At 39.8% G+C, this 17,139-nt stretch overlaps 1 protein-coding gene across 1 annotated transcript in view; it reads right to left on the reverse strand.

Moving 5' to 3' along the window:
• Positions 1 to 15,213, reverse strand: part of LOC134003843 (WD repeat-containing protein 49) — an 18,627-nt gene extending 3,414 nt beyond the window's left edge. Inside the window, exons 1-16 of the mRNA XM_062443195.1 lie at positions 15,170 to 15,213; positions 13,411 to 13,639; positions 13,101 to 13,261; positions 11,215 to 11,429; positions 11,068 to 11,114; positions 10,830 to 10,967; positions 10,544 to 10,732; positions 9,235 to 9,426; positions 8,611 to 9,069; positions 8,322 to 8,471; positions 6,670 to 6,854; positions 5,980 to 6,119; positions 5,177 to 5,325; positions 4,879 to 5,090; positions 2,777 to 2,913; positions 1,739 to 2,020 (exon numbers count right to left, since the gene is read on the reverse strand). Coding sequence (XP_062299179.1) covers positions 1,824 to 2,020; positions 2,777 to 2,913; positions 4,879 to 5,090; positions 5,177 to 5,325; positions 5,980 to 6,119; positions 6,670 to 6,854; positions 8,322 to 8,471; positions 8,611 to 9,069; positions 9,235 to 9,426; positions 10,544 to 10,732; positions 10,830 to 10,967; positions 11,068 to 11,114; positions 11,215 to 11,429; positions 13,101 to 13,261; positions 13,411 to 13,639; positions 15,170 to 15,213 — 2,844 coding nt within the window. The 3' untranslated portion in view covers positions 1,739 to 1,823. The remainder of the gene's footprint in view (positions 1 to 1,738; positions 2,021 to 2,776; positions 2,914 to 4,878; positions 5,091 to 5,176; positions 5,326 to 5,979; positions 6,120 to 6,669; positions 6,855 to 8,321; positions 8,472 to 8,610; positions 9,070 to 9,234; positions 9,427 to 10,543; positions 10,733 to 10,829; positions 10,968 to 11,067; positions 11,115 to 11,214; positions 11,430 to 13,100; positions 13,262 to 13,410; positions 13,640 to 15,169) is intronic.
• Between the last annotated feature and the right edge of the window lie 1,926 nt (positions 15,214 to 17,139).

The raw sequence follows: 17,139 nt of genomic DNA on the forward strand, positions 1-17,139 counted from the left end.
TGTTTCTAAAATAGAATTCTTCCTTCTTTTATCCCTCTTTCATTATCCCTTCCCATCAATCATGTTTTTTTTCTGGGGTAACTTCAGCTTGAAGTTGAAGTGGATTGCTGCTGCCACGAAAGGAAGCCGTCGCATTCCTTCACAATTGTTTGAGCCTTTTATAGTCGCCTGCACTGACCAGTGTTTTTATGCTGGACGTCCAAAAGAACTGAATTACCACAAACGACAATTAACACTCCCACTACAGAGGATTTACATAATACATTTAAAGTAGAACGCACCAGCATGACGGGCTGTTTCCTATCAAGTGGAAGGCTGAGCTATGTTGAGCATTGGCAGCTTTACACGTTTTACATTTGTTTGCAGTTAACACTACTGTGATACACTTCTTAGAATTTTTTTTTTTATTACTTTGGACCCTGGCTTTATGGCCCATGCAGGCAATTTGTTGAGACCTGTGAAACTATGATAGCAGTTTGTGCTATTAGTTGCATATATATGACTGTCATGCCTTACAGATAGTCTACAAGCGGTAATGAAATAAGTTCAAAGATCATAGTGATGTAACAGTTAAACTTTAAACACATTACCTGACTCTTTTTGTGGGCTCTGTCCCTGCCCTTTGTCTGTTTTGTTGTAGTATTTGTGTAAGTTTTCAATATGTTTTTTTCTCTCATGTGTTGTATATTGTGAATTAAATGTATATAAAATATGAATGGAAAAAAATAAAAAACATGGCTTATTGGATTTGCATTGCATTCCTGGGCAGTGATTAGACATGGTGGCTTAAAATGTTACTTTGAACACAATCCAAATATTTAAAATGAGCATTTAAAAATGAAAGAATTATATGGGGAAGTTGGTACAGACAATCACACACAAACAATGTAATTTAGCTGTCCAATGAGAACAAATAACAAATAACACAAGAGTGAATATATTGACATTAACGCCAACAGACCCACACAAAAAATAACAAAAAAAATTTGGCACACATTCCACCTTTATTATAAATTACTGTTTGGAATAGATTAACTGTAGCCAGTTTTGCTGTACACGCTCAGCATGTGTCAGTTGTTGACATGGGAGATGAATGGCTGCTAGGCTTTATAAAATATATCTTTATATCCATCACATTGAATCTAACTTCTCTATCTGCAAAAACTATATTGATCTCTTCCAACCACGGGGTATACAGTGGATGGCGTTTCCAGTTTAGAATGATCCCTCTTCTTGCAATCCGAGGCACAAAATTAATAATATTTAATTCATATTGTTGAATTGAATTGTAGAGTTTTCATTATTAACTACTCCAAATACTGCTGTCAGTGGAGGTGGGTTCTGTCTGTCCAGAGCTCACAGGGTGGAGGGAACATCCAAAAAGGGATGGCTAACTTCTTTTAGGAATATGAAAGGTGATAGAGAACTTTAAAATGTACAAATTCATGTAATGCACAAACAGATGAGGAGTGGACCGTGCTCACATGTATCCTCATGCAGTTTGAGATGTAGGTCTTATTCCCATTGGCATTTGGTGCAATCAAGACACACACACCCTTTCTATATGGATTAGTTCATTTCACAATAACAAAAGAGATAAGTGCTATGAAAATAAAAAGTCATAATTAATTATATGTTATTACAGTCCTGCGGGCAGCAAGGGAGTGCACAAAACATGTTTTCATCTGCACAGCCAAAAGGAGGAAGAGAGGAGGGGAAGGATCTTTATGAAACTCACCTGCAGAACCTGAGCCTTAATCCTCAACAGTGATCGCCGTGGTCAATGTCATCAAACAGACATCTCCTCTGACAACACGGAGCTACTATCTGACAAAAGTCCTCGCACAGGTACTGATGCACAGATAATGGTTAGATGGATGTGCATGAATGGAAGGAAAGAAAGACGACAAATGAGATGAGAACGACAAAGATGTTTGTGTATGTGTTATTGTGTGTTTGCAGGTTACCATGGGTTGCTGAGGCTGGTGGAGGTCACTCTCTACTGTGCTGGCAGACGAAGCTAAAGTTGGTGACAGGAGACAATGAAATGAGTGTGTGTGTGTGTGTGTGTGTGTGTGTGTGTGTGTGTGTGTGTGTGTGTGTGTGTGTGTGTGTGTGTGTGTGTGTGTGTGTGTGTGTGTGTGTGTTTGTGAATGTGTGTGTGTTTGTGAATGTGTGTGTGTGTTTGTCTGCTTGGGTGTGGTTGCAGAGACAGCACAGCTAATCGCTTATTTTGGCATATTCTGAGTAACAGGCAGACAGTGAAAGGAAAGTGTAGGAAATGTCTTGCAGATTCACACACATCCACACTCACACAAACCTTGAGCATTTCTGCACTTTTAAGAATCTGGCCTGTGTCTTTGGAGCAGAACATTGCCCAAATGTTCCCGAGCTAAGCTCCAGACTTCAGAGGTGGAGAATGTGAAGAATGCTCTGACTCCTTTCTTCATAACGTGGTGAAATTGGACGTGATTGAATCAGAGTATCGGGTTTAATTAACTTGGAAGTCCATCCTGACCTCCAGATTTAACTCATTCTCATGAACATCTTCAATAGCAGCAGCTACACACACACCCATACACTTATACACACACATGCAGGGGGGTTCTGACAAAAGGGGCAATTACTGGAGGGGACATTGCCAGTGCACAGCCAAATGTGACTGAAGCAGGTCTGGGTCAGGGAGAGAGTCATTGGTGTGTGTGTGTGTGTGTGTGTGTGTGTGTGTGTGTGTGTGTGCGGCACCTCAAAACACCTGTTTGCACTTAATAGTTACCTTGAGAACAGCATTCCTCCTGTAAAATCTTGCCGCAGCTGGCGAGGTCAGGTGCTTTACTTTTGACCTTATTGGATCCCACTTCATCACTTTCAGCCCTCTCTACAGTGTCCTCTCTGCGGTTACTCTGTGTCTCTCTGTGGGTGTCAGAACCAAAAAATGAGAGGATACATTTGTGCAAACAGACAGCTGTTTACTTTAGATATAGTTTCCTCTTTTTTTCTCATCATGGTTCTGAAACTAGACAGTGACCTCTGTTGATGATAGTTTTTTCAGAGAGTGTGAAATGTGTGAGGATGTTTGTTGTTAGATTTGATTTAAACCAGAACTGTAACTGTTCTCCATCTCTGCGGTGTAGTTGGCGTGTGCACGAGTACTCTGTGTACTCTTTCATTCCTTCGTGTGTGTGCATGCATGCCTGTGTGTGCTTTTCAGGCCTGCTTCATTGGGTAAATTGAAACTGACAAACTTTTAACATATTCAAGATCTCAACTCCATAAATGTACAAGCTAATAAGAGACCCAAGAGCAATTATACACAGCTTAGCTGCTTGAAAGACATCTGAATAGTTCAAGACTTTTGTGGTAAAATGAGGCGACAAAGAATTTAAAAGTTAAAATATTTCGTAATCTTGTACATGTGTAATTCTTTGATGAAAATTTGGGATGTTTACTCTGGTTTATGCATCATTAAATATCTGACAGTATACAGTTTTGAATGCTTGGTTAGAAAACGGGTATTGCATAGCAGTGACAATACAGATATTTGAGTTTTGGAATAAATTAAATTTTGACCTGATGTTGGCACTAAATGAAAAGTCAGGGAATCAGCATATTAATAAAAGTTCATCCGTCATCTGTACCAAATTTTGTGGCAAGCCACTATTTGTCGAGTCATTCCACTCAAAACCACAAATGTCAACCTCATGGTGGCACTAAAAGAAATGTCAGGGGATCTCCAAAGTCAGTAGGATTTTTGTGTTTAAATTTAAGGGTAATGGTTGATGATATATTTCAGTCTTGGCAAAAGCGGCCAATTGACCAACCAACATTGCCATCCCTAAAAACGAAATCTAAATTATCCAAAACTCACTGTATGTGAGAGCTACAGCAGAGACATTCATATGTTGTCTTGCACTCTGTGGGTGGTTGACCAATCAGAAGCCACAAAGGCAGTGACTGGCAGATAGTGGGGAGATTGAGACAGAGGATTTGATTAACAATTTAATCAACTTTAAGACCACTAAGTTGTACTTTTTCTCACTCACTCTCTTCCTTAAACACTCATATACACTAAATCACTCCCCATAACTAGTAATGGAAGTCTCAATTAAATCATCTATGTGGTACATTTTAATTTAGAAACCACAAGAAGCCACTGGCAGCACGTCTTGACAATAGTTAAACCATTTTGCTTCTCACTGAGCTTGATCCATGCAGATGTTTATTTATATATCAAAGCTATGTGGCGACTTCATGCACTTTTTCATCCTCTTCAATTGCTTCAGACAGCTCTCTCCTTTATGGCCCATGTTACCCAATATGTGACAGAAATACAGACAAGCAAACGGCAAAGAGGACTGAGCCAAGCCAGAGTTTGTGACCTTCAACCAAACTGAGCTTTTCTATTAAAGACTCAAGCGTCTGTGGAAATAGAGAGCGGGAGCTTTTCTTTTGGAAGAAGTGCTCAACCATGACGCATTCTTCTGGAGTACATTCTCTATATTAGATTTGGCACATGTAAGTTAGTCATCAGTACTTCATGTCCTGTATCTGATACTGGCAGTCTTGGTAAGCAAGGTGTTTGTTCTATTTGTGTGCAGAATTTAATGATCGAATCCTGAAAAGTCTGCCATTTTTATGCACGTCATACTCAAAATTTGGACCGTATAATCCAATATGCTTCACAGCACCATGTGGGTAGTCAATTTTAGCATTTATGGCCTCCATGGTCATATTGCACCACCCATGGAAGAGTTAGCACACTGCCGAGAGACACAGGGAGTTCTTAACTCTCAAAAATATTTCTCTACTGACATTATTTGATGCATTGAAATACTGTATAGTAGATATGCTATTGTAATATATAGTAGACAACTTCACCTCAGGTATGTAGCTGGGTCAGAGATATTCCATATCGCTTGCTGCCCAAAAGAACCCACATGATCTCCGTCATTTGTCCAAAGTCCAGCAGAGCCATCAGCTGAACCTGTGAGGACAAACAGTCTGTCTGCCACCTCGAGGACTTCTACACTTACCAACGCCCTCTTATGAGCCTTCCAACAGTGCAGCAAAGGAGGACATTCACAAACCGGCTGCGTAGAAAGAGAATACCTCAGATACATGGCGATATTTCATTTCACACCAACCCACAAACAAATACATGCATACAGCTATTTACCTCATGTTGGATGTCCAAAGCATAGTGAGAGATGTCCCAAATCTGAAGCTGGCCTGTTGTGTCTCCTGAGACCAGGATGGTGTTTTTAAGCTGATCTGAGTTCAGACTCAGCACACGCTCGCCCGGCTGCTCTGGAGCATAGAACTGGCCTGTGATAAGGAGGGGGACACTGAATTGTACACTTGCAGTTCAGCAAACTCAAAGAAACCGATCACTCCTATCATGTAAAATCTAGATCAGTTTTACCAGTATGCTCTTGTGGATTTTCATGGAGAAGATCGATAGGGAGTGCAACTGGTTCATGCAGGAAAATCTTTTTATATTCAGATTTTGTGCCAATTTTAAGAATACTGTTTTGACTCAAATGTCAAATGTACTTTTGAGACAAATTGCTACCCTTTAATGCTCTCTGTTATGTCACATTGTCAAATTCCTCTCTGCTAGAAAAATGCATGGCAACATATACAGACCAGTATACACACATGTGCACACTGACTCGCTCAGACATGCACACATATGCAGCGGTCAAAGTGCATGAATCCCACACCACTAAACACAGATGGGATCTGGAAAGAGACATAGCTGTGGGCTGCCAGGAATGGTACCGGCGGGAGGCCAAGGCGACAGTTCAGCCTGACTGTCACTGCTTTTGCTGTTTGTAAATCTGTCTTACGGGAGGATAATTCAAACTGACGGCTGCTTGTCAAATACAGTGTTGTGCTTATCCTCCCTCATACATGTATTTGAAATCTTTTTATTTTTTCTGAATGACATTCTCTGGATCCTTCTTTACTCTCATTCACCATGAATGTGTGCCTGTCCAGTGATGCTCCAAAAGCAGAGACAGCCGGCCTGTGATGACACCAGGACACCTCTGTTTCTATACGTCCTGTTTCCAGCACGATGCTGCAGGAACAAGAGGCTGTCCACAGGGAGCGCCGCTCTGCATACAAGCAGAAAAAAACATGTAAAAAAGGACATTCAGAATGCTTGACATAAAAGTTCGGTGACCACCAGATTATGATGGAAAACATGAAAGTGGAAGCTTACCATCCTGGTTAAAACATTTTTTAGGATGTTTGACTTTGACTGGATTTTACTGATCGTAATATTGGTAATTAATATGCTTTGTTGGCAGTGTAATGTAGCCCAGTCCAGCCCAGACTCTTGTGTGACATACATCAAGTTTTATCATATCAGCTCAAAAGTGTCGACACTACTATAATACTGTGCAGGTCTTTTTAATCTTCAGATGTTCACAAATGTTGTCCTAGGTCAGTTTTGGGGACATTACATATTACCCAAACCCTCATAACCACAACTTGCCCAACCCTAAACCTTTCTTTAACCTTAACCACTGACCCAAAAATCTGCTTTTTCACAATTTTGTCCTCAGTCAACTGGTCTGAATTTTATCCCCGATGACACACACACACACACACACACACACAAACACACACAAACACACACACACACGGGGTGCGTCCTCTTACCCTGCCTGTGTCTCTCTGTGTAGGTGGAGCAGTGGTCCTTGTGTCTCCAGCCTCCAGATAATGACCTCTCCGTCATGGCTTGCTGTGGCAATGACCCCCAAGGAAGAACACTGACCCACAGCCAGGATGTCAGATTTGTGGACGCCGTTGGACTTCCATGACATATCTGCTCTCACATACAAATCCTACATTTACACAGATTGAGATAATAAAAATCACTCTTAACCTACAGGCTTGCTTAGCTACAACAGCACCTGAGCTCCATTCTAAGACCAGTGTTTTACATTCTTACCAGATGTTGAAAACAACGTGGAAGTGCTTCCTTATGTTGTGGTATTATTTATACAATATTTATCCAAGGGACATTTGCATGCATTAATAAGACTGAATTTCAGCAGCTACAGCAAATAAAATACAAACTGCAATGTTGTTTTTAGGCCTTATCGTGTGCACAGGCTTGTTGTTGAAATTGTGAAACTCTTTGCACATGGCTTCCCACTGTGTGACAGTTTACAAATGGTCTAAACCAACATATAATTGTTTGTGTTGCCTTGCGGAAAAGCTGCTCCATTTCCTTCCCTGGTTTACTGATTTTGTTTATACCTCTGGGCTAAAAGGTTGTGGTCAGCTCTTTAAAATGTACTATCAGGACGCCATAGGAACACTGGTGCAGATGTATTGCAAGGCACAGACTCATTTTAGCTCACCAGATGCATGTATGAATATATTTGTAATTTACGTCATCGGCTGATATCATTTACTACTAAAGCCATTCATCAGCAGCTTTTTTAGACATAAAATGTTAAATGTTTTCTAAAAAACCCAACGTAGTTCTGCTGAACCAGGAGACTTCACAATGAGAGGCATTATGACTGAAGAAAAACAGGGTTCAGAATTTGCTGGAGAAGCATGAACGCTGAATGTTTCTACTGTAGTCTTTAGGAATGAATGTAACCACAGAACAGATGATAGTTTTAGGTTGAGATGTAAAAGGTAACAGAAGAGTTTGAGGTTTAAAAACATGCACGTCTGCACACACAGACTTTTGTCTCACTTTGCAGTTCATGTGTTTATACTGGCAAATACTTCATCTGAACTTATTTAGACCTTAGTCAGTGTGTATAAATGTGTAGGTGGATACGGCTGTCTGATTCTAGACAATTTTTAAACCACAATAAAAAGATATAAGGAGTCTGATTTAGTGATATCACATATTTAGCTCTGAATTTACTAGATACTTTTGGAAAATTGCAGGTAACATTTTCCGAGTCTAATTTTGGACAACATTTTCTTAAACTCAACTTGTTAAGTGTTTTAAGTCCTTATCAGATTAGTCACTACCTTGACAGTGTGGGACTCCAGCCATCCTTTATTCAACATCTGGGGAGGAACTTTACAAAAGTAAAAAATGTAAGGACTACGACTCTGGATATGTATCCATTTTTTCAAACATCTTCATGCTATGTATCATTTAAGCTTTTTGGAACATTACTTTTTTGGTCTTGGTGTTGAATGTTTTAATGGGTGGCACTATTCTTGTCTTTCCTGTAATAAACTCCGTCACAGTTCATGTCCCATAATTATTCCTCTATTATATATTTATTTACGTGTTTATGTTCTGAATTCATAATCAAAGGAATCTTTGGTTTTACCTTGGCACCAGTAATGTTGTACTGAGCGATTTGTCGGCTCCACCCCACAGCCAGCAGCTGGTTGCTATGAAGACAAGTCACCGCTGTGACTTCAGAATTGGTGACAGGCTCCAGTTTGTGCAGGTTAAGGCCGTTAAGTAAGCTCCACACCTGCTCAGTAGAGGTCAACAAGAGGCTATCTCATTACCAAACACTTTTTAAACTTTCTCGTAGATATAAAATAAAGATGTATGCCACTTAATGTGTTTAAGGTGAAAGTTTTTGTGCATACAAAACATGTGTGTTAAACCTTAATAGTGCCGTTGCAGGCCCCAGTGATAAGTCTTCTGTGGGAAGAGTCCAGTGCCATGCAGGTGAGTTCATCTTCTCCATGAACGTTGCAGATTTGAAGCCGTTTCTTCCCTGTCCCAACATCCCACAGAGACACTGATGAGTCTGCATGTCCAGTCACCACCTGTTTCAGGGTGGGGTTGTATAGTGCACAGGACAGTGCTGGACCATTGAGTTCCCTTGCTTCATCTGTCAACCATCCTCCCCCTCCCCTCTCTCTTTCAGCTAGATCAAGCAGTGCCAGATAATCCTTACATCCCACTACTAAATGAGGCTGAGTCTGTTCAGGAAGAGGAGGGCTGAGCAGCAGGAAAGGGAAGTTGCCGTGCTCTGGGATTCGGCCTGGCTGCAGGCAGGGGAACGGCAGGCCGACAGTTTTCAGACAGTGATGGGTAGAAATGTCCCAAACCCTCAGCTCCTGACAGAGGAACAAATATTGATATACTAGTAGTAATTTGTCATGATTCATAAAAATCCCACAGTATGAACTAAAATGATAAACAATAAGTGTGTGTGAAAGATCTACACAGACTCATTATCAGTACAGATTCCTGTCTTTTAGGCTTCATCTTTCATGACTTACAGCATCTCTGGAGTAGCTGAAGATCTGCCCAACGGCTTGATAAATTGCAATATCCAACACAGCGGTGCGGTGACCCACCAGCGTAGCGACAGGACTCGTGGTCACGAAGCGGGTCCACAGTCTGACCACTCGGTCACAACCACCTGTGACCATCAATTGCAGAGATGCGTTGTAGTCAAAACATTTGGCCCCCTGCAAAAGGAGACAAAAAGATGGCGCACAAAACTAAAAACAACATGCTATAGTGTAGACAGAAATGTACTGTTTCAATTGTCCTTTGGAAAAAAAGACATGACCACTTCAAATGCTACAAATCAAGTTACAGTAGCTGGTCTCATTAGTTTAACACTGGGGACTTTTTAAGGGTGGTTTTATTGTAAAATTGTCAGACATTTAATTGGCTCTTAAAATGAGTTTGCCTGTTAAAAAAATGCCATAATAAATAACAGGAAGCATCACCACCCAGTTTAATAGTGTTTTGTGGAACAGTAGTCATGACGCTGTCTTCACTGCATGGAATGAAAATAAGTAACTTACATCACATGTGATATTTGTTCTTGTGGATAAAGCCTGTGGCATAATGTGGCTAGTGAGGACATTCACTGCTGTATAAACCGATTCTCTACAACTACACAGATTTAATGGAATGAAAGTTGATTTTAAGACCTTGACCCCCACAGTTGGGTCAGGGTCACCCAGACAAGAGCACCGTGATAGAGCGTTGTGTCCGTCTGACCTCAATGTTATTTAGAAATGGTTACGTCCCTGAATAAAAATACAGGGGATGAGGGGAGTAACAGTGATGTTATCCAGGGAAAGACAAAAAAACAAGGTAAACAAAATTGGATAAACACAAAAATTTTATTTAATTTTTTATTTAAACAGATAAAACTACTTTCTCTAAAAAGATACAGCACCACACCGTAACAAATACATACGTACCTCTTGCTCTTTTTGAATTCTACTTCTCATACTACTGTTTTATTTTATTTTATTTAACAATTTATGGTCATTTAAAATATGTATATCCCATACTACTGTTAATCTAGTTTTCATTTAATTTAGTTAATTTTCCAATTAAATGGGTTTCATTATTACACTTCATATCTTTTTCTTCCCACGTGCATTAGTCTCAATTTGTTTTACTGTTTACATTTGTACTGTCTTATTATCAGATTTCTGGTCATCTGTGAAGCACTTTGTATTGCACTAACCTGCATAAAGGTACAATACATATATTAGTATGTTATCCACAACTATGATGGACAGTAATCTTTACTAATGTCAGCAAATTAAACAAAATAATTACCTGCTTAAATTTCCAGATGTAAGGCTCCTGCTTCAGTGACACGCTCATAAAGACCACAGAGGTGTTGTCACTCTCTGATGATGACATGATGACGTTGGTACTTGGCTCAAACATCAGTCTGTTGACTGGTTCCTGGTGGATGTTGGGGATGTAACGGGAGGACACCATGCTGGAGTGTTCACCAAGGTCCTGATGTCAAAATGGATAACAACAAATTAAAGTGTTATTGAAAACTGGATTGTATCCAGACATTGAGCTCAGTAATTTAACAGAGAAAGTCAAGTGCCGGGAAGAAGATCCTGTGTGGGCCGTTCAGCTTCTTGGTGGGATTCTTAAAAAGCCCTTTAGATGAGTTCAGGAACCAGATCAGGTGGATTCCTCCTTTTTCATCCCCCAGTAGCAGTAGAGGTGGTCGCTCTGGAAACTTGGAGAACAACCACATGGATTAAAGCGATTCATTAATTGCTTTCTGAGTAATTTCATCCAGTTCAAACAACAACATCCCAATAGAGACAGGTCAATACCTGAATATCATGCCAGTAACAAAGTGCAGTCGGCACGCTCCGAAACCCTTGGAATAATGATGAGAAAAAAGTGAACATTTACTTAAAAAAAAAATCATTATACACTTATTTTCATTAAATAGGCTACACTTAAGAAACGTAGTGTACCAAACAGGTGGACATCTTCAAATACACTTGCTGTGGAGACATTTACAAAATGCAGGTCCCTGCAGTCAGTTGATATGGCAACCTTGTGGACATTGCCCATGTAGACAGCATCAGTGGTCCAGCCTCTGAACCGCCTTGTGTTGGCTACTTCCTCTGTTGGGTCTCCGGCAAGCTGAGGATTATTGTAAAAAGAGTGAGAGTGTGTGTGTGTTATACTTGAACAGTACCATGTGTATTAAATATCATGATGTCACTCACCCCTATAGTTTTGAGTATATGTAAGCTGCTGTTCCAGACAGTGATCTGACCCCCCTTACTGACACTAATATAGCGGAGTGGAGGAGGATGGGAAACAGCAACCACACGCACTGTTGGCTCCCGCTGCAGAGTAATGAGTACAAATATAATTAATACAAAAGGTTATTGGATGATTAAAAGTACTACTTTTAGAAAAATAACATGAGGAGAGTACAGAATAGCTACAAGCTAAAATGTTTCATCCTTCATTATAGCATTTAGTATCATTAGTAAGAACTGTATATGTCTAATAAAATGTATAATTATACATCATTCACTTGTTAAAACTTATGTGAAGGATTTGCCCGACTTTAATGGGTTATGCAGCTACTATATAAAAGAAATGGGCTCAACCACTATCCCACATTGAATATCAACTGCAGTATAGTCCCTAGGTCATATATTTAACCTGGGGACAATGAATAGACAGAGCATTTCTGATTTTTAGACAACTTTACCCCTTCAGTAGATGAAAGTGAAAACAGCCTTTAAGTGTATATGTTCATTCTGCACAGTGAAACTCAAACATCCAACTCAAGGTACAAGAAGGAAAACACATTTTCAGGGGAGAGGGGACAAACAGTAAAGTAAACTTGTGGCCATAAAAACCTTTTAAATATGAGCTAAAATAAAAAATAAAACTCTCTGATGGGTGACAAGTTGCGAATATGACCTTAATCATTTGATTCAGTGTAATTTAACATTCAGCTTTAGTGTTTGAGATGGTTGAGGTCAAAGGTTTTGTTTTGTTTTATTACAATTCTTTGTCAGGAATGGCGCTTTCCGGACTGGAAGAACTTTTTCATAGTTCCAGGAACTGCTGCAGGAAGTATCCCTGTTTTATCGTGTCCACACTGCAGGAACTGGGAAAGATCGTAGTTCTTTGACTGCCATTTTGAAGGACTTTTTTAGCGCCTACATCAGGGTACTTTCCCAACTCAAGAGGAAGTTTGAGTCACCATAAGTGTATGGTGACTGGGCCAGGGGTAAGTGTATGTTGATTGGTCACATATGAGTTGATACAGCACTGATGCAGCATCAGAAACCACCATTTAAAAAACAAAAACCTGTATAAACAACAGCTCTTAATACAAGCTTTTTCCTTTAAACATTGCAACAAAACACATCTCCTTTCCGACATCATTATGAACATGAAACCCACACACACACACACACACACACACACACACACACACACACACACACACACACACACACACACACACACACACACACACACACACACACACACACACACACACACACACACACACAAACACACACACACACAACAAACACTCAGTTCCGATGACAGAATCATCCATCTTGTTGTTGGAGTTGTATCTTGTGCAGAAACGACATTGGTATACCAAGTGAAAGCTTGTATCACTTTAAAAAAAACTTTAGAAAAAAAGCCCTTTAAGGTATCTCAGGGGAGTGAGTAGGTCCTCTCAGGGAGTTGCTGGAACAGTTTGGTCTGAAAGTATCTAAAAGTACGAGGTCTATAGTAGTGTTTGACTGTAATTCAGTGTAATTGTTTAGACATCCTACAAAGATGCACCAAACTCAACAATAGGCCAGAGTTATACCAGTGGATTCCTACCTTGTTGTGAGAGCAGTGTCTGATTTGTAGCTTTGAGTCCAGGAGAGCAGCTCTAGGGATGGAAGCGCTCTCTCTCTCTGTGTATTCAAGAAGCAGGTATGAACACAGCTGCTGCCACTTTATCTGTCCTGTACAGCAGATATCTACCTGAATACGGAGAAATTAAGAGAGTCACAGTGGCCCTACAACATCATCTAAAAGCCATCTTTATGCTGATGGGATGTGCTGTATCATGTTTTTTTTTTTTTTTTTTTAAATCAACAGTGTCCCAAAAACACCTCAGAATTTGTCTATACCTCACTGAAGAACCTCTCAACCCAAGCACCCTCAACATCTGGACCAATTACAGACTGTAGAACCTCGCGAAACTCTTTGAACCCCATTCCATGTTCTTCATTTCTTCCTCGGTTTCTTCCACTCTTCTGTGTCTTTAGTCCAGCTTTTGAACAGGTAAATGCATTTCTCAGCAACTGCAGGTGCTCTGGGCTCAGTTTCTCTGCAGGACTGACTCCAATAGCTGGATCACTGCACAGAAATGAAAGAACATATTTGCAGAAAATGCTAGGTTTCCTTGCTCAGTAAGTGAACACCAATTAAAGACTTCATAGCTGCATTTTCCCAAAGGTCAAGTATCCTTTGGTGTTATTACATTGCTTCTGTCAGCTGGTGAGATGTTTGCAGATGAGTACACCCTCATCAGCATTTAAAATATGTTTTTTCTAAAGTAAGTGACTTTTAAAAACATTGATCCCATTATTAGAATTACCATCAGTAGCCCCTTTTAGGACGGTTTGTTTTTCTCCTTTACTCAGTCGAGTAAACTGGATTCAGACAGACCTCTCACAGATGCAGATGTTTGTGCTTTTAGTTAAATGTTAGTAATACAATTAGGGCTAAAATTCACATTATTCTTTGGAGTTGGAATTTTTGATAGCAGCCCCTGATCCCAACCCTCAGGAGGAACTGCTCCATCCCCTCTTTGGCATCTAATAAAGGGTTCACTGCAGAATGAATGCAGCGCTCCCAAGTGGCCGCTTTGGGAAAACACACTGCTGATGTAAACAAAAGTTTAAAATCACACTATGAAGACATACATAATGCATATTTATCTGGAACAAATAAATAAGAACAAGCATGTAAATTCAACTGTACGCCTTAATTTTTGTACTTGGTCAATTTTGGGGGTGGGAGAATAAGTTTGGTTTGGGGGATGCGTTGGAAAGATCAAGGAGTTTCTCACCACCAGCAGCTCCTGTGTGGCCCTGTTGCTCAGGGAGACTACAGGCGGACAACAATGAGTCACATGTCCCAGCATTGTGAGCTATTTTCCAGGTCCATTAGGACATGGATGACTGGTCCCTTACATAATGTAAATTTCTAACAATCAAACAATACCAATTGAACCATAAAATAATTAAGTAATAAAAGTGCATTACTTTGGTGAACAAGAACTTTAAAAGGCCATTTCATCTGAAAGAGGCTGCCGTGAAGCTGTGTGAGGAGGAGGATTCCTGTTAATGTCTGCTTATGTGCGTTTTTGTAAATCAAAAAAGGGTCACTGGACCATAGAGAAGAAAATGTATCACATCATAGAAAACTTGACAACTTATTTTAATTTTACACATATATGGATAGAGGATCAAAATTTAAACTTATGTACATTTACACTTGGAGTGCAGATTTTTATTTGACAAGAGTACAACTTCTCGACCATAACAAGAACAAAAACAAAAAAAATAACAGGCTTTTGTGTGCTCTAACAGATCATAAAAAGTTAATTATTTATCAAGATCAAATGCATAAGAGCAAACTGAAGAAAACTCACCAAAACCTACTGTGGGGTACCTCAGTCTCATAATACATCCATGGATTTTTGTTGTTTCTCAAGGTATCCATATTGATAACTTGAGCTTCACTATTTGAAACCCTATTTACATTCTTCCAAATACCAGATACTGCTCCAGATGTTAAAATTTTAAATCCATATTTAATCCAGACTGTACAGTGGTTCATGCTCTTTAGGTCCAAGATACGACAGCCACAATCTCCTCTCACAAATGCTGAGGCAAACCTGAGATCTTCACTCCGAGCTTAAACATGCTGGGCTTTTGTTTCCTTCTCATCCTCGGTCTTTTCAAGCAAACACAATTTGCTCAAACAAAGGTTGTTGTCTTCACACAGGGAAGGAATGAAGCCACCCGTCACAAGTGTGAGAAAGCAAAGTCAACACATAACTGATGAGAAGACCATGGTGAGATGAGAGTTTCCAAAATAACTGCAAGTCCGCTGGGGGTAACAGAGTGTCAAACCCCACAGACAAGCCCTCAGAGGGTTAATCATTTAAAGAGGCAAGGTTGGTCAGGACCCAGGGGAGTTAAGATTGGTAACTTTTGCTCAGGGACAGTTCAACTATCCACACACAATGAGGATTATACAGAAATCTTGGGCAGTTAATTATAAACTAACATATGTCATGTGCAAATAAATTCTAAAGTCAAAAAAGCAACAAGCAATGATACTTTCATATTTTAATAGCCTTACAGACCTCTGTAACTAATGCCAAGCAACCCACAGCAGTTCTGCTTACCACTTCAATGAGCATGAGCTATCCAGAGTGGCCTTACACTGTGTTTAATGAAGACACCTATGTCCCAGTGGGTTCTGGCCTGCTGGGCAATATCTTCCACCTTAAAGAATCAGCTCTAATATTAGCCCTATCATCAGTAGCCTATACTGTCTGCAACTGTCTCACATGTATACATAATTCATCTGATACATGATGAAATGACATGAAATATACAACAATAACTTCTGACTCAAAGTGAAATACCTTTTTTGACTTCTCACAGAAACTAAAGCACAGGTTGTCATGGGTAGCAGAGCAGGTGGACCCAAACGCTGAGACCAAAGGCAAAACCAGGGCTGAAGAAAAAGGTGTTTATTCTTGGAATTGAAGACAGAACACACACAAAAAAGCTAGCTGAGCAAAACTAAATGCAAGGCAAAACAGGGCTGAACAGAGGATGCAACAAACCTGAACTGCAAACCAAGACAATTGGCAATACAGACAGAACTAATAAGTCGATGGGGAACAGGTGACTAGTTATGGCCAGGCTGGGATTTGATATGTTGGGAGGACATTGGGGACAGGGCAGGGCTCATGAGATTGATACAGGACAGGTGTGAAAACTGGGGGGGGGGGGGGGGGGGGGGCTGGGGATGAGTGCACTCCTACACAACTGAGCATACATTAAACCATCCAAGAAAACCCATGAACATATACCCAATTTAACATCAACTAACCAATAATTGCAGTGTAGTGCTTCAAACAACTCAACCTTAAATAAGCTAAACCAAATGACCAAAAGAACTGAACAGAAGTAGGCCTACAACACTGGAAACCAAGAGAATACAAAAACCATGAGGCCATGGCATACATGGAAGTAGTAACAATAATAATGACTCTGATCCATTTCAGTAATTAGTGCTATTATTAATTACGCCAAGGCTTTTCCTGCTTTGGACTATGTGGAGAGGGTTTTTGATTGGCTGGCAGATATCTTTTAATATGTGGACACCTCAAATAGTTCCCAGTAACAGTTTAATCAATGGCATAATCATAAAACCATAATCACAGTACTACTTAACATTTATAATTAATATGTTAATCTTGCAACAAAGGACATGATCGTTAGTGCCTCTTATAGATATTTCAGGCAAACATGCTTCCTGTTGTAATGTTTGAAGCTACAGATGAGTGATAAATTGAAGGAAAACCAGACAAAGTGTCTTAGTAAGGTGTTGTGGGCCACCGCATGTATTAAGAACATATTCTTAATACATGTGGTATATATATATAATTTTATTTTTTACAAATTCACACTTTTATCTGAATTATCATGAATAGATCAGCATTGATTAAACATAATAGTTTTCAGATGTTGTTTAACTGTTTCTGAGATGATCAAATACCAAGCAAAATAATCTACAAAGATTCATTTTATACAAATCACAGATTTGGATCT

This window comes from Scomber scombrus, chromosome 21 (assembly GCF_963691925.1).
Source record: "Scomber scombrus chromosome 21, fScoSco1.1, whole genome shotgun sequence".
Taxonomy (NCBI): Eukaryota; Metazoa; Chordata; class Actinopteri; order Scombriformes; family Scombridae; genus Scomber; species Scomber scombrus.